This window comes from Sebastes umbrosus, chromosome 4 (assembly GCF_015220745.1).
Source record: "Sebastes umbrosus isolate fSebUmb1 chromosome 4, fSebUmb1.pri, whole genome shotgun sequence".
NCBI lineage: Eukaryota > Metazoa > Chordata > Actinopteri > Perciformes > Sebastidae > Sebastes > Sebastes umbrosus.
Genome location: NC_051272.1, coordinates 28,722,466 through 28,745,064, shown reverse-complemented (window position 1 = coordinate 28,745,064; position 22,599 = coordinate 28,722,466). Strand labels below are relative to the sequence as shown.

General features: G+C 39.5%; 3 protein-coding genes across 4 annotated transcripts; 2 read left to right on the top strand and 1 right to left on the bottom strand.

Annotated features, from left to right (window-relative positions):
* Window positions 1-911: 911 nt before the first annotated feature.
* c4hxorf56 (chromosome 4 CXorf56 homolog) lies at window positions 912-18,469 on the bottom strand. Of its 2 annotated transcripts, XM_037766774.1 has the most exons (3): window positions 18,333-18,469; window positions 2,004-2,802; window positions 912-1,559 (listed from the first exon to the last, which is right to left on the bottom strand). In XM_037766774.1, exons 2-3 carry the CDS (start codon window positions 2,603-2,605, stop codon window positions 1,484-1,486), a joined length of 678 nt encoding a protein of 225 aa, XP_037622702.1. In that variant the 5' UTR covers window positions 2,606-2,802; window positions 18,333-18,469; the 3' UTR covers window positions 912-1,483. The 2 variants fall into 2 exon arrangements, with proteins under 2 accessions (XP_037622702.1, XP_037622700.1); XM_037766772.1 differs by lacking the exon at window positions 912-1,559 and having other exon boundaries at window positions 1,653-2,802.
* LOC119486582 (probable polypeptide N-acetylgalactosaminyltransferase 8) lies at window positions 5,006-14,387 on the top strand. Its single transcript, XM_037766775.1, has 11 exons — window positions 5,006-5,249; window positions 6,825-7,176; window positions 7,354-7,520; window positions 9,491-9,677; window positions 11,265-11,462; window positions 11,663-11,777; window positions 12,861-13,046; window positions 13,221-13,358; window positions 13,542-13,634; window positions 13,771-13,941; window positions 14,179-14,387. The coding sequence occupies exons 1-11, from the start codon at window positions 5,081-5,083 to the stop codon at window positions 14,296-14,298; spliced, it is 1,896 nt and encodes a 631-aa protein (XP_037622703.1). The 5' UTR covers window positions 5,006-5,080; the 3' UTR covers window positions 14,299-14,387.
* Window positions 18,388-22,325, top strand: zpd (zona pellucida glycoprotein d). Its single transcript, XM_037766771.1, has 10 exons — window positions 18,388-18,523; window positions 18,700-18,751; window positions 18,847-18,954; window positions 20,182-20,390; window positions 20,519-20,676; window positions 21,056-21,170; window positions 21,264-21,391; window positions 21,502-21,685; window positions 21,891-21,996; window positions 22,156-22,325. Exons 1-10 carry the CDS (start codon window positions 18,500-18,502, stop codon window positions 22,275-22,277), a joined length of 1,206 nt encoding a protein of 401 aa, XP_037622699.1. The 5' UTR covers window positions 18,388-18,499; the 3' UTR covers window positions 22,278-22,325.
* The last annotated feature ends 274 nt before the right edge of the window (window positions 22,326-22,599 follow it).

Below are 22,599 nucleotides of genomic sequence, written 5' to 3'. Positions count from 1 at the left end.
GTCCTTTGCAAGGTTGAGATATTCACAATTTGTTGTTGCACAGGAATCTCACATGTTGTGAATTTTATAACCGTCATAATGTTTTTTTTTGTAAGAATGAAGTTATCCTGTAGATGCATGACTTTATGTATCCAACATATCACAACTACCAAATATTGTTGAATTGTTTCAGGGCCAGCATGTGAAGCAACACCTGTTGACCTTTGAGGTCAACAGGTCATGTGAAACAACAGGTTTATAGAGTGCAGGCTAAAGCTTCAAACATACTGGGAGTTTAGTGCAATATAAGTTAGTAAATGAGTAGACTGACTTTATATCTGTTGAACCCTGAGTGTCTGCTTGCAAACAGTGACATCCATCCATTATCTGTAACAACTTATCCTATTCAGGGTCAAAGGGGGCCCTCCTGTTTTTTTGTATAGCAACAGCCTTTCAACACAGCTCTGCACACTGGTGAAAAGTGGTAAAAGTGAAGTTAATAAATGTATGTCTAAATTCTTGCTGATATCCATTTAAATATGAATGAACACATACACAATGTTTATAGGTGTTCACTTGAATATACCAGTTGTTAATTTCTATAATTTCACTTAATATAACATTCTACATTATAAAACTATATTATTTTCTCTGGTCACAAATATTTTTGTTTCCATGAAAGCAGAAACATACACAATATACTATCTAATGGTTTATAAGGCTGCAACCAATTATTATTTTCAATATTGAATCATTCTAGCGATTATTTTTTTCTATTAACTATATATTTAGTCTCTAACATGTCAGAAACACTAACAATTTCTCATTACAAGAGCCTAAGCCGAGGTCTTGCAGTAACTTGGTTTGTCCTACCAATGATCCAAAACCCAAAGCCATTCAATTTAGAACATTTGTCAGTTTGTCTTCATAAATTACTTAATTGATTTATTGATTTTTCAGAATTCTTGCTGATTATTTTTCAGACAATCGATAAATCATTTCATCTCTAGTATGTTTGCATACCTAATTTCATTCAGCATAGTACTTTCTCAATTATTCTACCATTCAGTCATGTTTTAATACGTGTGTATACCAACATACATTTTCAAGACCTCTACACACTATTTGACACCTTGAACTCATGATTCCCGACACCTGAAGACTTTGGCAGGACTTACAGACAACACTGTGAATATTACACGTGGAACAAATTATTTTAAAAAAATACCAAAAAGGTTAATTTGGTCTTTTAATTTTTGTATAAAATAACAAACGGTAAACACATTTAAAGGTCTACAACAAAGATCACCATCTTAATATGCAACCCCTACACAAATCACCAGCTCTGCACTGATATGTCCAAATATTGTCCTCTCTATGTACTGTCCAGTACTGGCTGACAAACTACTGGCCAGTACAGACAGATAATACATGGGTTCACTGTGGATGAAGATCTCCAGAGGATGACTTTGTGTCACAATATGTCCCTCACATTGAGCCTCCTCTACTTGAACTGATTATCAATAAGAGTGCCCTTCATCTTCGCCTTCTTGGCCTCCAGCTCAGCCAGCTCCTGCAGCCTCCTCGTGCTCATGCCCTTCACCTAAAGACTTTTGCAGGACTTACAGACAACACAGTGAATAATGTGGAACAAATTATTTATATATAAAAAAAAAAAAAATACCAAACAGTTTAATTTGGTCTTTTTAATTTTTGTATAAAATAACAAACGGTAAACACATTTAAAGATCACCCCAAGATCACTATCTTAATATGCAACCCCTACACAAATCATATGCAATATGTCCATGTATTGTCCTCTCTATGTACTGGGGTTCTGTCCAGTACTGGCTGACAATCACTGGCAGATAACACACGTGTCCACTGTGGATGAAGATCTCCAGAGGATGACTTTGTGTCACAATATGTCCCTCACATTGAGCCTCCTCTACTTGAACTGATTATCAATAAGAGTGCCCTTCATCTTCGCCTTCTTGGCCTCCAGCTCAGCCAGCTCCTGCAGCCTCCTCTTGCTCATGCCCTTCCTCTCCAGCTGCTTCTCGATCACCTTGGCGTTTTGTGCGTACGAGTCGGCCACCTCCCTGGCCTCGATCTCCTCCTCCTCCTCGTCGATGGTGGACACCGTGACGGAGCTGAACTTGCCCATGTCTTTGGTCCGCTTGGTCATCATCACACGGACCTTCTTGGGCGCCTCCGGCTGCTTCTGGCTGTAGACGCTGGTGTTGCCGAAGCCCTGGCCGAACTTCACCACGGCTCCGTCCACGATGAAGGTGGCCGGGTTGTTCTTCGCCTGGTGCTGGTAGAAGAGCAGCAGGCCGCACTTGCCGCACTTCTTGCGGTACTGCCTCTCGATGCCCTCGGCTCTCTTCAGGTACGCGTTCTCGTCCGGCTCCACGTTGCAGAACTTGTGGGCGTGTTTGCCGGCGTCGATAACCCGGGCTCGGTCCCGGGGCCTCATGGGCAGCTTCTCCAGCTGGCAGTCCAGCACCAGGACCATCTGACCGCACAGGCAGTAGTAGACGTGCAGCGGCTTCTCTCCGTCGTCGTACTCCTCTCGGTCTCTGGTGTCCGAGCACACAACGCTCCTAGACACCACCTTAGGCATGTTTAACCTCTTAGATGTGTTGTTATACTAGTACCGGCTGGTTAAAGGCTAGTGGTGAGAAGACATGACGACAGACGCACTGGTTGAAATGTTGTTGAACACAGAAACGACGCAACACTTCCTGTGTCTTCTTCTTCTTTGGTGTTTATTGGCGGTTGGCAAACCAGCTTATAGGTGCATTACCGCCACCTACTGGACTGGAGTGTGGAGCAGTAGAGTGGCAGGAACAATAAATAATAATAATAATTAAAAACAATAAAATAAAAATTAATAATTATTAATAATAATAACAATTCCTACTCGAAACCAAAGTGTCTCCCTTTTTTGTTCCACGTGATTACAACGTTCCCAGGTCACAATGAACCGGTTTACTTCCCAAAATTACAACAATGTACTTTCTGCAAGACTGAACAAGACAGTATAATTCATCTGTTTTATGGTTGTTGTATTAAATTTTGGACTTTTTTGGAGAATTATATAAGCTGCAAAACAACACCTAATTAATATTGACGGTAAAAATGTGATAGATAGATAGATAGATAGATAGATAGATTGATAGTTAGATAGATAGATAGATAGATAGATAGATAGATAGATAGATAGATTGATAGATAGATAGATAGTTAGATAGATAGATAGATAGATAGATAGATTGATAGTTAGATAGATAGATAGATAGATAGATAGATAGATAGATAGATAGATTGATAGTTAGATAGATAGATAGATAGATAGATAGATAGATAGATAGATAGATAGACAGATAGCTAGCTAGATAGTAACTTTATTTATCCCGAGGGAAATTCAAGTTTCCAGCATCACAGTTTCATAGTGCAAAATATGTTAGTAAAAAGGCAGTAAAAAAGTTAGTAATGCATATAAATAAAAAAATAATATTTGCTCCAATCTTGCCTACTTCAGCTTTAAAGTACCAACATAAAAGTACACATTTTGCAGAATAATGTATATTATTGGATTATACTTATTGATGCATTGATGTGTTCATCACTTTAAAGTTGCAGCTGGTAAAGGTGGAGCTCATTTTAATGACTTTATATACTGCTGGGTAGTTTAATCTATAATAATACATCATTTATTCGTTGATTATATTTTGTATTAACAATCTGAATCTGTAAAGTAACTAAAGTTATTAAATCAATGTAGTGGAGTAAAAAGTACAATATTTCCCTCTGAGATGTAGTGGAGTAGAAATAGAAAGTATCAGAACATGGAAATACTCAAGTAAAGTACAAGTACCTCAAAACTGTACTTATGTACAGTACTTGAGTAAATGTACTTAGTTACTTTCCACCACTGAGTACATGTTACACTGTTGTGTTTTTCCAAGCATTCTTTACTGCTCCTGTTGGAATAAAACAATTGTTGATTATTTAACTGAAAAGTAGTAATGTGTTTTTGATACCTTCCCTTTTTGCATCAAATCATACTGGGATGTTTGCTGAAATTGATTGGATGTGGCACTACCTAACATTTCCACCAGCTGCCAATGTGCCTACTGCAGCTTTAAGGTGGGCTGTTAAGGTAAACCAGCTATTCTCCTTTAAGAGACAAGCCGCTCCTCTGAATTTTGCTCAGCTTCTTATTTAATTTTTAATATTTCTTTTAACTATTTAACCGATAGCATTGTAGCTGGTGTCGTAACAGACGGAGCTCCAGGTTTACTTTTTATTGAGTCTCAGCAGTTTTTTCATTTCATTTTACCAAAATTGTAACATGAACCATTTTCATCAATGTAGTCTGCAAACATTTCAGCCAGTCTGTTTCTTTTACATATTTTAAGGGTCCATTACTGTGAGAGTAATTTTCTTACCTCTCTGTAACTCATTATCAACTGTGAATTTACTGGTTGGTTGCAGAAAATTGCCACTGCCTTTCCTTTGTAGTTTGCTTTGACGGTTTTCAGTGCTGCTGTTGTTGTGGGTTGTAAATGGCAGTAGATGCCATCAGCATCTCTTCAGCCTCTCATGATCAAGGCATTGCAAATTCAATTTATGGAGCTCATATCATTTGTTCTGCACTAAAGGGCTACCTCAAGTGACACTTGCTCTGAACCTCATATCACCAAAGCCACGGTCAAATGGCAAGGCAAGTGCGAGTGGCAGCACTTCAGAAACCCATGGGTGACACAGAGGGAAGTCACAAAATTGTTGTGTCCATCGAAGACACATATTGAAGTGGAGTTGTCTATTTTAACCGGCGGCGTGATGCTTTATAGAGAGGGTAGCTGAGGCTATCGGGAGGAAGGAAGAAGAAGGTGAGGCTAAGTGACAGAGCGATGCAGCTATCTAGCCCTACCTAGAAAACTTTCCACCAACCGCCACTGGATAAGCCCATAATTATGGTCACCTAATTGGCATTGTACTCGTCAGTACAGTAAAGTCACTGCTGTGCGCGCTTCTGATCTAACAGCATCATTATTCTCTTTGCTGGAGCATCAGTCGGTGTGTTATCAGCATGAGAACCGCCTGGTTTAAGCGGTCAGTCATGGTACTGGGGGGCTTTGGTCTCGTCCTCTGCGGGGTCATGTTTGTGATGAGTGGATATAATCAAGCTGCGGCTGACAAAGAGGACAAGCGTTCAGTCAGGAGGTTTTCTGACCTGGAGTCAAGCATCAGCAATCTCTGTGAGTTAAGGCAAATGATGATTCATTAATCTTTCTCTCCTATGTATGCAAGTTACTCTGATTTATTTCTTTTACATGGGGTTTAATCAGTTCTTCACTACAAATGAAGATGGGGAGATGGAAAGAAAGTTCTAGGTTCAGTTTGATTTAACTTCATTGACATTGAAGTGGATTAAATGTCAGTTCACTGCACAAAAAGATGAATTAAGGGTGAATACAAGTTGACATCTTATCTGGAACATAACCTGCTCTGGAGTTAGTTAACTTTAAAAAATTACATAGAATACATTTACTGAAGATGTTATCTATCCATTTTGAGAAGGAAAGGTTTTGCTGATATCATATTCCCCTTTGAATGTGAGCATTGTCCTACCCTTTTGTGTAAACTGATCCCAAACCTTCTTTTTGGACATTTATTGGGACAGCACATCTTATCACTGGCTAGGGTATTTATTTCACAATTTAATACTTTGATATAATTTCACATGCACATTTACCCTTTTCCTGTTCCTCATTATGAATTAATGTTAATTTATGTTCAACTTTTTTACAGAAGGTTTAAAAATATGTTCACAAATAACTGTAGAGAGCAAGACATGCGCCAGAATGTGGTGTTGAATATTAGATGAATGGCTTCTAATAGAACTTTTCTTAAAGTTTGCTGTGGATATTAAAGTTACAGTGTGTAGAAATGGAGCAAATATGATTAAAATCAAAAGTTATCGTCGCTATATCCTGACAGAAGTGCATGAGACAGGTAATCTTAAAAAAAAATCGGGTTCCTCTGTGTTCTCCGTTGCTCCGAACAGCATCTGCAAGAATTCACAGACCAGAAGAAAAAAAACAGTCAGACCAGAGCTGGAGCCTCGCCGCCTCAAATGTCAATCCCTCACGAACTTCAATCAAACTGTCAAACTAGGCAACGCTGATCAAATATGAATCACTATTCTGTTACTGTAAGGCCTATTTCTTGCTTCAAATGTTTTCAGAAACATCTTGTAGTGTACTGTTTAGCTGTAAAATGAGAAAGTTTGTGACCCGGCAGCCTTGTTGAGATCATTTGAGGAAATACCAAGCACCGCCCACCAGCTGGAGCACAGCCAATAGGGACGCTCTCTCTCTAAAATGGCCTGTGATTGGCCAAAGTCTCCCGTCACGGGCTAATATTTTTTAAAGCTTGATGACAGAGCCATGAGGAGGAGCAGAAGTCTAGTTATCTCTCAGAACACTTGAATTACAATATGCTAATGGAATTTTTGCCAAACGATGCCAAAAACATAATGCCTACTGCAGGTTTAATGATAGATGAGGTCAGACTTGAACCTATTTTATATTGTTTATTGGGTTTTATGTAATTTTACTGATGTTTCTAACCTTTTTTATATCATTACCTAGTCTCTCTCGTGTGCTTACCTAGTTTCCCTCTGGGTATCAATAAAATGTTATTTCATCAGAACATTCATCTTAAGGGAAATGCTTCATCTGGATTTAGAAAACATCTAGTCTACTATTTTCTGCAAAAAGTGATCATGCCTCTAGCTCATTTTGCTCTCTACCTGTCATCCTTTTTTCCAGACAATGTCGTCAAATCTTTTGAAAAAAAGCAGGACACCCTGCAGAAAATGCTCGAAGAGGAAAGGGGCAGACAGAGAAAAGCTCCAGAGGTGGAAAAGCCACCAGTCAAAAAGCAGCCAGAGCCAAAGAAGGAGAAACCTGCAGCAAAGATCCAGGACCAAAAGGAGGTCCCCAAAGAGAAAAAGTCCAAGAAAGTGTTTCCCAACTCTTACCTGTTCAAGAAGTGGGGGGAGAATCTGTCTGAGGATGACCAAAGAGAGGCACAGGGTTTGTTTGAGAAGTACGGATACAACGTTTTTCTCAGCGACCGCCTTCCTCTAGATCGAGTTCTTCCAGATACCAGGGATAAAAGGTACACTGTGTCATTGTCATGTTCTGCGATACCAAACCTGTCACTTTACTTCATACACAAATGTTGCACCCACTTCACTGTTTGCTGATTATCCTTCACCTTTCTGTTCATACAGTTTGTCAGATTTTGCCAGCATTTACACAGCTTACTGATGAAAAGATTTCTGTTTCTGAATAGGTGTCTTAAAAAGATTTACCCAAAGGACATGCCAAACGTGGGAGTGGTGTTGATCTACCTAAATGAGGCCCTGTCCATCCTCAAAAGAGCTCTGCGTAGCATCATCGACCGCACCCCTAAAAACCTGCTGAAGGAGATAATTATGGTGGATGACAATAGCTCCCATGGTTGGTTGGCAGCAATGCATCACTAGGCAAACATGTTTTGTGATGTTATAAATTATGTTTCATTGTGCAGATGCCAGTGCACAATGTATATAATATTATATATTTTATATATATATTGGGGAAATACACTTATTTGCTTTCTTGCTAAGAGTTGTAAAAGAAGAATGACACCACTCTCATCTCTGTATGGTAAAATATGAAACTGAAGTCAGCAGCTGGTTAGCTTATCTAGCGAAAAGACAGGACTGGAGCTTTTGTGTCCCCACTCTGGCATTGAGAGTAAGTACCATATGGGAGAGACCATAGCGACGGAGCAACAACTATCTGGATGTGGATGCTCCGTGGAAGCTCTGGCGTTCAGAGAAAGGATTAAAGTAAAAAAAATTGCACAGGAAGATTTAAAGAGAGCGCTCCTGTCCTAGATGCGGCGATGCATACATGCGCCTACGCAGGAGAAGTCGCCATAGACGCCAGACACCACAACTCTGCTATACTGCGACATACAGAGAGCTTAGCAGCAATAGGCTTAATCAGCATTGTGTGAACTTGTTTCGGCAAGGGATGGATGTACAGGATGTACATTTATATGTAAAAGTATGGCAGTATATTTTTGGCATCATTGGGCAGGTGTTCTGAGAGATAACTAGATTTCTGCACCTCCTCATGGCGCTGTTTTCAGGCTTTAAAAAATCTAGCCCGTGAGGGGAGACTTTGGTCAATCAGAGGTCATTTCAGAGAGAACCTATTTATTGAGCTTTCCTATTGGCTGTGCTTCGGCTGGTGGGAGGTGCTTGGTATTTCCTCAATTGATCTCAACATTGCTGCCGGGTCACAAACTTTCACATTTTACAGCTAAACAGTACACTACAAGATGTTTCTGAAAACATTTGAGGAGAGAACTAGGCATTACAGTGACATAATATTGATTCATATTTGATCAGAGCTGCCTAGTTTGACCGTTTGATCGGAGTTTGCGAGTGTTTGACAGCCGGCTCATAGATGGCAGCTGGACGGCAGGCTCCAGCTCAGCTCTGATTGGTTTTTTTCTTCCGGTCTGTGAAATCTTGCAGCTGCCATTAGGAGCACCAGAGGACACAGAGGCACATGATTTTTTCAGGATATAGTGACTGTTTTAAAAAGTATCCTTTTAATCATATTTGCTGCATTTCTACCCACTGCAGCTTTAACATGTTATACCTTGTTTGTTTAATCTGTACAAAAAACGAAGTTTAAAAAGAATTTGTTGTCCATGTTGCATGGATACAGTAACAACATAAAATCAGGATGTTAAAGCTCCAGCACATTAGCCCCGGTAAAACCACAAATTGTAAAAACGACAAACAAGATTTAATGTGTTCATTAGTGAGCTTTACAGTTTCTGCTACAGGTGGACTTTGTGACCTTTCGAGCTAGCTAGTTTCCCCTTGTTTCCATGTTTTTATGCTAGCTAAGCTAATCAGGTGCTGGCGGTAACCTTATATTTACCAGATAGATATGATAGTGATATCGATTTTCTTATCTAACTCTCGGCAAGAAAGCAAATAAACACATTCCCAAAATGTTGACCTGTACGATGTAACACAATGGCCCGCATTTCAAGGCTGTAAATAGTGGTAGTGTGGCACTGGATTGCAATATACTAAATGATGTTTCTCTTTTTTTTTGTCCATCCTAACTTTAGACACACCTTTCAGTATAATGCAATCAGTCACAACATAAACTTACTTGACGTTAGAACAATTATTTAAATTACATACATAAGTTTGGGATCATGTGAGGCATGTCTATGGTCGGGACTGTGGCTCCCTCTCAAAATCTTCTCAAGTCTGCTTTGCATTCTGGGTAGTCAGTGTGGAAACGTGTCATTCTCTAATCAATCTCGTCTAAACTTGCTATGGTAAAACCAATATCTGTCACGCCTCTTCTCCCCTTATCTCAAAACACATTCCCACATTCTCCTCTCAATTCAGAGGACCTGAAGGGGGACCTCGACGCGTACGTGAAGTCGCTCGAGCAGCAGAACCCAAGTCTCCGTATTACGAGAGTGAGGCACAATGAGCAGCGAGGCCTTTCATACGCCAGGGCTGCTGGGTGGAGGGCTTGTACTGCTGACGTGGTGGCCATCCTGGACGCACACATCGAAGTCCATGAGATGTGGTAAGAACGTGGCAAAATGAAATCCTTTTATACCATGGTTAATGTAGAACATTTTCACTGGTATATGTGTAATATTTGTAAGATAAGAGATAAGATATTCCTTTATTAGTCCCACAGTGGGGAAATTTGCAGTAGTAGTCTTTAACATTATATATTAATTGCAGCTGTGCTAAACAATGTTTAGTATATTTTCTGCACAGTTATTAAATGTCAATACCGGGAAGTGTCTATTCCACCACCATGTACTTACTCTGATGCCAAATTTGGCTCACGTCTTAGCTTTTTTTTAACCACAATAGTTTAACTATGAATAACGTCTTCAGGAACGCCCTGTTTACGCAGTTTCATACATTTGCAACAGCTCAGTGCAACCACATTCTGATCCCAGTACAGCCACTGTCTGATATACCGACCACTGAGCAGCTCCCTTGAGGTAATCAGGGCTTGCACAAGGGCATTGCAGTGGTGGCTGGCAATGAGGGAAGGGCAAGTGCTGCTCAGACTTGAAACCTTCAGATTCATTTGTAGTGCAATAAAAAAAAAACTATTTGATTAACAGCTAAATCTACACATCCGTACTGAAAATTTTTCAGTCTCCCTCCGCCTTTCAAATACTGCACCAATGTGCACTTGGGTTGTGTAAAAATGGAACTAAGTGCAAGAGAGATAAAAGTATTCCAAAAAGGGCTTTCAAAGTTAATGCGATAACATATTAAAGCAAATACATATTAACGCCACTAATTTCTTTAACGCAACTTGCGATCTTTAGGTGTAAAGCTGTTGTAAGCCTTGCACAGTTTTAAAGGTAGAGAGAAGATACTGGTATCATACTTGAAACCAAAAACCTAAGGAATCCATTGGTACCAACCACGTCATACTAGCTTGTTGCAAAGTAGGCTAAATAACACTCCAAACTTACGCAAACTTTTCGCGAACAAAAACTGGTTTGGCCATTTTCAAATTGGTCCCTTGACCTCTGACCTCAAGATATGTGAATGAAAATGGGTTCTATGGGTACCCACGAGTCTCCCCTTTACAGACATGCAATTTTGGGCAGGTCATATTCAAGTCAGCACACTGACAGCTGTTGTTGCCTGTTGGGCTTGAGTTTGCAATGTTATGATTTGAGCATATTTTCTATGCTAAATGCAGTACTTTTGAGGGTTTCTGGCCAATATTTGTCATTGTTTTGTGTTGTTAATTAATTTCAAATAATACATATATACCTAAGTTTCCATAAAGCAAGCATGTTTGTCCACTCCCATGTTGATAAAACCATTAAACTCTTGACATATCTCTCTTTAAGGTTCATTTTGAACAGATAAAAAAATGAGCAATTACTTTGGGATTAATAGCAATTAACTAAGGACAATTGTGCAATTATCACAATTAAATTAATTACCAGACACTCCTTTAGTAAGTTTATTTAGAGATTTGCTAAAGGAGTGACTGGTACTTGACAACGCATGCCAACTCCCATTCATAGACAGAGAGAGACAGAGAACAAGCTGTCTAACTGGTTGTTGAGTAAAGTTCAGATTGTTGCAGTGATGTGTGAATCACCTCTCCTCCCTTCCCGTCATGTAGGATTGAACCCCTGCTGACACAGATCAAAGCTGACCGAACGGTGGTGACGTCCCCTGTATTTGACAGAGTCAACTTTGATGACCTCAAAGTAATTCCATACTCTCCAGCAGCACATGCCTTCGACTGGGCTTTATGGTGCATGTATGAGGGTTTTACGCCAGATTATTACGAACTCAAAGACGGCTCATTGCCTGGAAAGTAAGTTAAAGAGAAAACAGTCAGTTTTGTTTCCGATTTACACACGTGTCAAACAAATATAATGCCATGATCTTATTAATCGTATCTTGGATGAGGCATTCTTGATTATCTAAAAACGTTACCTTTATGGTAATACTGTTGTACTCTGTAGAATATGGTTTCAATTATATAGCAGTAACAGTTCTCTTCTTTCACTTCAGAAGTCCATCGGTCATGGGGATCCTAGTGGCCGAGAGGAAGTTTCTAGGAGAAATTGGAGTCCTCGATGAAGGAATGAAAGTGTACGGTGGAGAAAACGTTGAGCTGGGAATCCGCGTAAGTAAAGCATCACCTCTCTAACATCAAATCTTACACCTGATGACGCAGTCCCAGGCCAACTTGCAGCAATATAGAGTACAGATTCTGGCATCAGCACAATTACCCCTCTCACTTTGTAAAATAAACAGAGCTGTTTACCTCACAATCGTTGAGACGGAGGATAAAATGATACCCTGCCGTAATATCTTTCCGGAGTCGTAAAATCCTGCCTCATGTTTCATTCACTTTCTTGATGGCAGTTGGATGAGAAGATTGATACCACTTTTGTGTCTGTATGGTAAATATGACGCTACAGCTAGCATTCAATTTGCTTAATATAATGACCGGCAACAGGAGGAAACGGCTTGCCTTGCTCTGTCCAAAGGTCACAAAATCTACCAACCAGCACCTCTAAGTCTGATTTATTTAACACGTTATATCTAGTTTGTTTGTTTGTTATGTGCCGGACTGTTTCTTGGCTAGAGGCAGTAACTTCCTGGAGTCTCCGCTGGTTGTCTGGCAACCTGCGGAGACTCAACCTTGGTAGAATGAGCTGGGGCCCTACAAACATTATGTGTTAAATGTGTATATATCAAGCGGCGGCGCTGCCCACAGTTTATAAACTTCTATGTAGCTTTTATTTATTCTTAAAGAGGACCTATTATGCTTTAGTGCTTTTCCCCTTTCCTTTAGAGTGTTATACAGGGTTTTGTTTGTGCATGTAAAAGGTCTGCAAAGGTACTAAGCCCAAAGTCCTGGCCAAAGGGAGTTACTCTCCCCCACAGAAACACTGCTCATGAACTGCCTGTAATGCCTTGCTTGAAGTCCTGCCTTTTCTTCCGTAACTTGGTGACGATACAGAGTGTTTCAGACAGAGGGTGTTTCAGACAGAGGCAGGTGTGAGAAAAGCAAAGCATTTTTGTTTTGTTTTTTTACTTTACAGCATGTAAACGTGCACCTAAAAATTAGCTTAACAGGCCGTCTTTAACTTTTGTTTTTATTCATGCTTTGCACTTTCACAATTATTATTGGTGACTGATAATGATTCAGTTTTACTGAGTAGTATAAAGTTAAAGGTGTGCTTTTGTTTTTTGCCTATAGGTGTGGACATGTGGAGGCAGTGTTGAAGTAGTTCCATGCTCCAAGATCGCCCACATCGAGAGGGCCCACAAGCCCTACCTGCCTGACCTGGCCCCAGCCATGAAGAGAAACGCCCTGAGAGTAGCAGAAGTCTGGATGGATGAATACAAACACAACATCAACTTGGCTTGGAACTTGCCATTTGAGGTATTTCATATGTAATCAAGAAGAACAAAAATGATGATGCCCTTTTTATGGCATACTGCATGCTTCTACACATAGGATGATGAACATCCAAGGGTACATAGATAATTGGTTGTGAGTGCATTTGAATTTCTTCAGTTACAATACGACAAACAAATCACGCCATATTCTCTGCAGAATCACGGAATTGACATCGGGGATGTCTCCGAGAGGAAAAAACTCAGGGAAAGGTTGAAGTGCAAACCTTTCAAATGGTACCTGGAAAACGTGTATCCCAAGTTGGATCCCTGGGACAACATTCTTGGTTATGGAGGAGTAAGTTTAGTTTAATGTAATGCTTTGTACGTGTGGTAGAGGCAGTACAGGGGTGTGCAGGTTGTGTGCCAGAGCACAGCCACATGCGTTGCCACATTAAATTGTGTTTTAATGCTTCACTCCTACATGCCATAGTGTTCAATACATTGTCACTCACAAAATGATGAACTCACCCACCTCTAGATGAAGAATCTTGATGCTGAAATGTGCTTAGACCAAGGCCCAGTGCCAGGTCACACACCCATTGCCTACAATTGCCACTACTATGGACCTCAAGTAAGTAAAGCAGCTAAAAATGATTAATGATTATAGTCTATGAGTTACAAGAAATATACAGTCTGTTTGCCACTGTTGGCTTATTTAACTGTCTGATCTGCTTGCTGCTTAACGTTTCTTTAATATATATTTTTAGATCGCCTATTATCGCTCAAATGGTGAGCTCTATATCGGTGGCCTCAAGTCCCACAAGTACAATGACAACCGGTGTATAACTGACATCGGCAAAAAAGAAACGAAGCCTGGCCTTTACAACTGCAAAGAGGCTAAGAAGAAAGGAATGGGGATTTACTGGGACTTCACTCAGGTACTACAAGTTAAACTAACATATATAGAAAAGTATATGAAAGTCAGGGAAGAGGTGTGGCAAAAGGGAATTTTTGTCAAGAAAATAGTTAGTAAAAGTCACCGTCTCACCCTTTTCAAATTAGAGGGTGGATGAGTTTAAGGTGACTCATAGCTCAAAATATTGACTGTGGTTGTCTGAATGTTTTATGATGACATACTGTGCATTCGCAATCTTGACACTTATCGTCTTTTCTAGGGCAAAGAAGTGAAGAGCAAAAAGACAAAAAGATGTCTGGAGATTATAAGAGGCCAACTTCTAATACAGGAATGCTCTGGCCAAAGATGGGAAATCCAAAACATCATCAAGGCCTTTTAAAAAGAAGAGCACTTTTCTGCTCATATGTCAGTGGGTATTATTGCCTGAATGTGTAAAATGTAAAAGAAAGTCAATGAAATTTGACAACCGTTATGACTCCTGTAATAATTTAAAGGTACACTATTTGAAGGATTTTGTAAATCTTATGTGACTTCTCTCTAAAGTCTGAATTTTGGAAATTCACTCAACATCTTATGAATGAATGTTAGGTCTGCAAGTAATTATTATTTCTACTATTCATTAATCTGCCTTTTTTGTTGATTGACCGTACTAAACTGAAATGTTAACATTGCCTATTGGACTAGGAGACTGTCAAATATGCCATGGTTTTCAATGTACAAGAGAAAAATATATTGTTTAGTTCTATTCCTTCCATGTTTTAAGATCTAACTCAGTGGATGTTCGACTGTGAACAGAAAAGAGGGAAATAAGGGAGCTGATAAATGATTTACATATTTTAAAATGAAAACGGTGGTTCGTCAGTGGTTGGTAAATTTGGAGAAAGACTGTGGTGTTTTTCTAAAATGAATAAGAGATCCCGCAGCGACCACATGACAGTGGTTTTCTGGGATAGTACTGTAAGTGAGTATTGTCTCGACACAGATAAAATCCATTAGTGAGATTACATCCCTGGGAAGACGTTCAGGAGCGACTGAAACATGTCTGCTTCAATGTAATTGAGACCTAACTGGTGAAACTATGTCCGATGAGAAATTGAAGGATCTGTAATGAGCCACTGGCCGAGTGGTTATGCACAAAAACGTTTGAATATCACAAATTGCCTCCACTGAGATCACTATTAATATACTGTATATCACTGAGACTCTGGAAATGCTGCTGAGGTTTTTAGTGACGGGCCTTTGCATGTTTGTGTTCCTCCTTATCTGTTATTTGTTGTACAAAGTATATGTGAGTCGTGTTACTAGCATGGGTAATTCTCAGTCAAGAGCGGAGAGTAAAAAGAAATCTGAACCAAATTCAGAAAAGATCTCAACTAAATATGATAAAAAATTATAAGATCTCTTCCAAAAATCATAAACAAACTGCCTGCACCACGCAGACAGGAAACAAGTTACTGTCCCAAGATGAATCTCATAGCAGATCTTTCTAGAACTACACTCCCTTTTCCTGATAACAGTGCCAATGCTTTTTGGCATATGACCAATCATAGGCATAGCTCTTAAGTGGGTGATTAAGAACTTAGGTCTGCATTGTGATCCATCATTATAGAATAATAGGAGTTATTAAAAGTAATACTAAGGACGGAGGATTTTGTAGGTGATGCTGGACTTGAGCCAATGGAGGTGGATGAGGGTGGGGCTGATGTGCTAAGGAATTATTCCTTGTCACTCTTAGTGTCCACTTCAGAATTTGTGTCAGGTGGTGTGGAGTGTGGTCTTGAACGTGTATGTATGTGGATTTTAAAGGGCTTTTGTACTTAATCACCCACTTAGTTAAAGTGGCAGTAGACAGTACATTTTTGGCATCATGGGGCTAAAATGCCATAATAACCTTTCAGCATATTGTTATTCAAGTGCTCTGAGAGAAAACTAGACTTCTGCACCTCCTCATGGCTCTGTTTTTAGGCTTTAAAAAAATCTAGCCCGTGACGGGAGACTTTGACCAATCACAGGTCATTTCAGAGAGAGAGCATTCCTATTGGCTGTGCTCCGGTCACGTGAGCAGTGCTTGGTATTCCCTGAAGAGATCTCAACATGGCTGCTGCCGGGTCAAGAAACGTTCTCATTTTACAGCTGAACACTACACTACAAGATGATTCTGAAAACATTTGAGGAGAGAAATAGGCATTACAGTAACAGAATATTGATTCATATTTGATCAGCACTGCCTAGTTTAATGAAGAATGGGTGAATACTCTTTAGAGGCACTGTAATGGTAAAGTCATATTAAATAAAAACATTCAAAACAAGACAGCCTTAAGAGGATAATTTTTTTTTAATGTATTTACAGAACATAGTTAAAGACCAAACAATCAGAGATACTGATGTCCTCTGGCTGCCCTGGTTGGTGTTGTTGGTAGTTTAATAGTTTCCAGGTAATGGAATTGGCGATGGCGACGCAGAATCTCAATTGCCTTTTGCTCTACAGTGGAGGGAGTGATACCAAGATCTTCCAGACCAGGAAGTCCTGGGTACTTCATGTCTGTTGTGTGAAACTGGAGAATAAAAGCGCAGGACAGAATTAGTGTTGGAGGCTCTGAAGTTGGTGACATAATTCTCAAAACTTCAAGTTATTCCAAGATCCTGGTTGTCTTACCCTGTCGACTTTGTCTGCGGTTGTCCAGGGCTCAAATGGGTTCATTGCGAAAAACTGAGCAGCAAGGCTGAAATTAAAAAAACAGAAACTATCACATGATTGTACAGCATATAACAACTGCACCCAAAAGACCCCTGTAGAGGTTTTGGTTACAAGTGGCACAATAAGGGAATTTTTTGATGAAGGGGTTGCTGTTTTGTTTGTATAATGTGTTCAATCAGCGCAGGTACACCACAAAAACAGGGCAACGTGTTAAACATTTCACCAGAATGTGAAATAGGATCTGTGAGAAACACCTCTAGAAACTGCTCGTGTGTTGATATTGTAGCACACAGGGGTGTACACTTTAGTTAATTAATTAACAACTGACCACTCCTTTTTGGTGTTGTGTTTTTTTTAAACAACAAACACCTTGGGTGTGGTTGAATGCTTGAGTCATTTACAGTCAAGAGATGCATTTTTGGCAGGAAATTGTTGAACAACCTGTATGAAGCACTTACTGATAGAGTGGGCGGGGCAGTGGGTAGGGCACAAAAGGTCTGTGTGCCAGGGCGTAGATGTACTCAACCAGGTCATGAAGGAGGTAATGGTTGGGACTAGACGACAGGAGAAAACAAGACAAAAACAAATTATTAATGTAAATTATGGCACAAAAGGTCTGTGTGTCTAGATATAGCCACCGTTTTATAAAAAATCACTTTTTTTAATCATATTTGCTCCACTCTCGCCTACTTCAGCTTTAAGAGATATGACTTTTTTCTTTGACAGACATTTTGTGCCAAGTCTGATTGATCACACATTTAGGTGTGCCCCCTGCACAAAGCAGTTGTCAGATAAATATAGTGGAGTAAAAAGTCTAATATTTTTCTCTGAGATGTAGTTGAGTAGAAGTAGAAAGTAGTAGAACATGGAAATACTCAAGTAAAAATACAAGTACCTCAAAATTGTATTTAAGTACTTAGTTACATTCCACCACTGAGTACATTTTATACTGTTGTGTTTTTCAAAACATTCTTTACTGCTCCTGTTGGAATAAAATAATTGTTAATTATTTAACTGAAAAGTAGTAATGTGTTTTTGATACCTTCACTTTTTTTGCATTAAATCACACTTGCTGAAATTGAATGGATGTGGCACAGCCCCACCAAGAAAAATTTCCATCAGCTGCCACTGACTGTCCTGCAGGCCATCCTCCTTTGTCCTTCCCTCCCTAAAGAGGTGTTGTACAGTTTGATGGCTCAGGGGACAAAGGATTTCCTGAGTCTGTCTGTGGAGCACTTGTTATGTCTTATTTTGAATGTGATGATAACAGTTTATGCTCTATTGTTAATTGGGAAATTTTATATTAATAAAGCTACATTTCTAAACTCAACCCCATCTTTTAAGTTGTTTATAAACTGAAATTTAATGTTATTTTGAGTCTCTTAAATTTGTAACAAATAAGAGATCTATGTCAGTGGCTAAAATGTACTCAGATATGTTTGTCTGAAGAAGTCTGTCACTTAAATAATTCTTATTTTTGAATTCATTGACTTTTTTCCATTACACAACACTTTGTAAACTTAATTTCATTATTTACACCTGTGCTTTTCCTACTGTGACACGTCGAAAAAGGCCTATGGTACATAGTGTGATGCGTTTTACAATAGTTATTATTCTGTTTTAGAAATAGCTGATTAATCACAAATTAATACAATTTGCTGGAGTTTAATACAATTAAATTATGAATAAAACATATAAATGTTATAATTAATTACCTGTTCGGGTTTTATGGCGTTTTAAGTAGCACCACAGACAAAACCCTGGCAGGTGGTCCTGATTAGAGAGCAGCAGGTGTTGAAAACGAGGACAACAGAGGAGAAACATCCCGTTTGACTGAAAATATCGCATTTAAAATCACGATTTATTTTACTGAAACAGGACAATGATCCCAATCGGCTTAATGAAGGTGGGTGTGGATAAAAATGTAATGAGCATTATTATTCTTAAAACTTAAAACTATAACCAGCTAAATGTTTGTGTAGCTGTTTTCATATGGACAGGTTAAACTGATAATGTGGCCGGTAAATAGGATAAATAGCTTCTTTACACAGTTTAAGTGGAAATGTTAATTTTCCAAAACAGCTGGGTGTGATCCTCGTGCTTCTCCTGGGCTTCATGCGCTACCGTGTCGAGGGTGAGGTTGTCTAATATTACCTGTATATAAAAAAAGAGCCAAATGTTGTTGCGCAGCTTGTCGAAGTATCACGAGTCATTTCTTTTCCTGTACAGGAGTCTGCAGTGTGGAGCATTGCACTGACCGCACAACATGTGTTCTGTCTGAAGACCAAAGGAGCTGCAAGTGTGCCAGTGGATATTATGCTGACCGATGTGACAAAGGTAGGCACATTTCTTTATTATTTTTTATTATTTTTATTTTTTTACTAAATGTTGTGTTCTTATAATTTACTTTACCTAAGAAGCAGGCTATTAATTAGTCACTAAAGGGATTCTGATTCACCATGAAAAACTTTTTCAAGAAAAAAAAAAATCCTAAATGGGCACCTTAGCAATTTAGTATTTATCTTAAAAAAGGAGTGGTCAAAATTGATGCAACAGAGGCCCAGAACCATTGGATCCTACATTTCCCACAATGCAGCCAGCAGCATCATTTAGTTTGACCCTCCCTGTCTGGTAAAGGCTCACATCTTTCAAACTCTTTGCCCCACTTTGTAACGCAGACTTTCTGTTATAGCTACTGCTTATGTTTAGGCACCAAGCCTGAGAAATAAGCTGATAAATAACCTTGACATCATCAGGGTTAGAAACCTAGACACCTTCACCATAGCTGTACATCCTATTAAATTCAAGTTGATAATGTGTAGGCTATTGATCTTAAGCTTGGATAAGTTGTTGTTAAATAAGACAGATGGGGACTGATGAAAATACTTTTTAAATTCCATTTTGGTGCACAGTTTACTGTGTTTACGTAACCGTACATACAGTGATGGAATGTATCTAAGTACATTTACTCAAGTGCTGTACATAGGTACAATTTTGAGGTTCTTGTACTTTACCTGACTACTTCCTTTATATTTTACTTTATACTTCTATACTCTGCTACATTTCAGAGGGAAATATTGCACTTTTTACTCCTGCATTGATTTGTCAGGCTTGAATTACTAGTTACTTTGCTAATTCAGATTATACATACAAAATATTATCAACAAATAAATTCTGGTGTATTATCATATATTAAAGTACACAGCAGTATATAAAGTAATTGAAATGAGCTCCAACTTTACCAGCTGCCACGTTAAACATGTACACATTAAAGCATCAATAATTATAATCCAATAACATAATGTATGTTATTCTGAAATGGGCCATTCTGCATCATGAGTACCTTTTTACTTTTGGTACCATCTACTCAAGTAAAAAAAAAATGAATGCAGGACTTTTATTTGTAATGGAGTATTTCTACACTGTTGTATTGATATTTTCTAATGAAGTAAAAGACCTGAGTACTTCTTCCGCCATTTGAGTCCATGTGTCCTCTTGTGAATCTCAAGCAGTCACTTGCCTTACATACTTAGTTACCTTATGTTTTTTGTTTTTTTTTAACAGATGCACACATCAAAGTTATGTGTGGTAACGACTACATGGGAATCAGAGCGATAGAAGATTTCTTCAAGTATCACAACGTGCCGTTGGAGTCCCTGCACTTGCCCAACAAATCCTGCCGTGCTCAGAGAGAGGTCATCGATGGCGTGCCGTACTACATGTCCATGACATCTAAAGAGCAATATCTAACCTGCGGAGGAAAGCCGTTGGAGGTACAGCTGGAGCATTATCTATGTTATATGCCAAGCACAAATCTGTTGCTGTTGTTCAGAGTAGAAAAGTTCTTGTAACAGTTATCCCTGTCAATAGTGCAGTTTCCGACCCTCTTCCCTTCTTACAGAAAAACATTACTCACGTCTTCTATTCCCTGAGTCTACTGTCAGACCCTCATGTTATTGGAAACATCATCAGAGATCCAGTCATTAAGATGGACTACACATGCGTCCAACCATACATCAGAAGAGTTAGTCTTCCTTTTCCAGTCGTTCCTCTTTCCAGGTAAGGAAGGATGTTGAATTATAATTTATTCTGATCCGTTCCATCTTATTTATAGTTGAAGGAACAGTGTGTAAAAAATGTTGGGATTTATTAGCAGAAATGGAATATAATATTCATAGCTATGTTTTCATTAGTGTATAATCACCTGAAACTAAGAATTGTTGTGTTTTCGTTAGCTTAGAATGAGTCTTTAAATGTGGCAGATGAATGCACACATTTAAATTTTAGGGGTTGTCCCAAACCAGAGAGATGGTGCACCGCAATCTGAAAACATTTAGTACAATTAGTTTAGTAGTATTACAAATTGAAAATTGCCTGTGCACCCAAAGTCACCAAACATCCCTTTTTGTTTTCTTGCCTATTCTCTGCACACGCACAGCGAGACGGTGATGCGTGTACATGAACTTGATGCCTCAATACAGATGATGTTGTACACAGACCATTCCTACTCTGAGGCCTACAGTAGTGCCCCCAGCATTGAACTCCGAGACAAGGTAGGTAAACGTTCATCAACCAGTTTAACCAAATATGAATCAAATGTTAGTGAAGCTATTTGTATCATATCAGCGATGGCTTTATGTGTCCAGGTGTATGTGGCGGTGACGGTCAAAGAGCCCGCAGATTTCTTCCTGCTCCGGGTCAACGAGTGTTGGGCCACACAGTCTTCTCAGCCGAACACTACAGAGGGATCGGCTCACACTCTGCTGAAGAACGGGTCAGAACAAGTCCTCGATATCAACAATTCATCTCACTTTTCTCACTTTTTTTTTAACTATGAACCCCAGTCAACCCATTCCTTCTCCTCATTTCCGTCACTTTGTCCAGGTGTGTGGATGACCACACCGTTTCCTTTCTCAACGTGAGCGAGGGACAGTCTGGCCGTAACGGAGAAAGCTCCACCGTTCGCTACAGCTTCGTCATGTTTCGCTTCACGACAGAACCTCACGCCTTCTACCTGCACTGCACTGTTCAGCTGTGCGAGCCAGACGACCACAAGTCTTGCACACCTGTGAGCATCTTACTGTAGTCTTAAGATGTCTTTGACCTTAGCCTCATATTTGTTTTACCCCTCAAAGAAAATACTGTAACATAAAATGCCTACTTACCCATGAAAGGATCTGTATCATATATATATATATATATATATAGGATTTATTGTTTCGGCTGTTGTTTTTCCACTTTGCAGTCTCTCATTTCTCTTGTTTTCTTTACAGAACTGTAAATCGATCAGTAAGAGAGAAGCAGTGAGAGCAGACCCCAGTCTGGGCCTCCTGTCATATGGACCCATCAGGATTGAAATGCCAGACAGACCTCAATCCAGTAAGCTCCTGTTTTCTTTATTACTGTTGCCACACTTCTGCCCCTGTATGATCAGGAAGTTATTGCTGTGTTAGACCTTCCAGTTGTCTTTGCTTTCCCTGTAGGCCTCATTGGAAGCGATACTGGATACCACAATTATCTCTTTGCCGTTTCTTTCAGGCATACTGACGACAGTGGTGCTGCCTGTAGCAGGCGTCTGGACTGTTGGCTTCCTCCTCATCATACTCATCACTGTGGCCAAGGCAGGCAGCAGGAGGCTCGCACTCATGAGGAAGCACTGACAACAATATCGCTGCTGCTGGCAGCTTGAATAAAACTTTAAAATCGGTCCATATCTTATTTATTTTTTTCCTGTCCTGTTATACCATTCCCAAAACAAGTGTTGCTTCACAGAAGGGTTGATAAGCTAAGTTTTAAACTGAGCAAAAATGGAACCAAAGTTTAGGTTATGAGGCATGGTGACCCCTGTTTTGACAAAAAGAAAAAAAAATACCCAGTGAGTCCAGTCCAGTTTTTTTTTATTGATTTGGACCCCGAGGTACTTGTTTGAGTCCATCCTCTCCCTGGATGACAACTAGGAGAGGGGGCCTCCTGTCCCTCTGG

Bases quoted from the DNA above. Each gene is read 5' to 3' on its own strand.
- c4hxorf56 (XM_037766774.1), bottom strand. From the start codon at position 2,605: ATGCCTAAGGTGGTGTCTAGGAGCGTTGTGTGCTCGGACACCAGAGAC. The intron at 1,560-2,003 runs GCTGCAGGAGCT...GAGCACGAGGAG, and splicing joins AAGGGCATGAGCAAGAGGAG to GCTGCAGGAGCTGGCTGAGC.
- LOC119486582 (XM_037766775.1), top strand. From the start codon at position 5,081: ATGAGAACCGCCTGGTTTAAGCGGTCAGTCATGGTACTGGGGGGCTTT. The intron at 5,250-6,824 runs GTGAGTTAAGGC...CCTTTTTTCCAG, and splicing joins GTCAAGCATCAGCAATCTCT to ACAATGTCGTCAAATCTTTT. The intron at 13,635-13,770 runs GTAAGTAAAGCA...ATATATTTTTAG, and splicing joins GCCACTACTATGGACCTCAA to ATCGCCTATTATCGCTCAAA.
- zpd (XM_037766771.1), top strand. From the start codon at position 18,500: ATGATCCCAATCGGCTTAATGAAG. The intron at 18,752-18,846 runs GTGAGGTTGTCT...TTTCCTGTACAG, and splicing joins CATGCGCTACCGTGTCGAGG to GAGTCTGCAGTGTGGAGCAT. The intron at 18,955-20,181 runs GTAGGCACATTT...TTTTTTTAACAG, and splicing joins TGCTGACCGATGTGACAAAG to ATGCACACATCAAAGTTATG.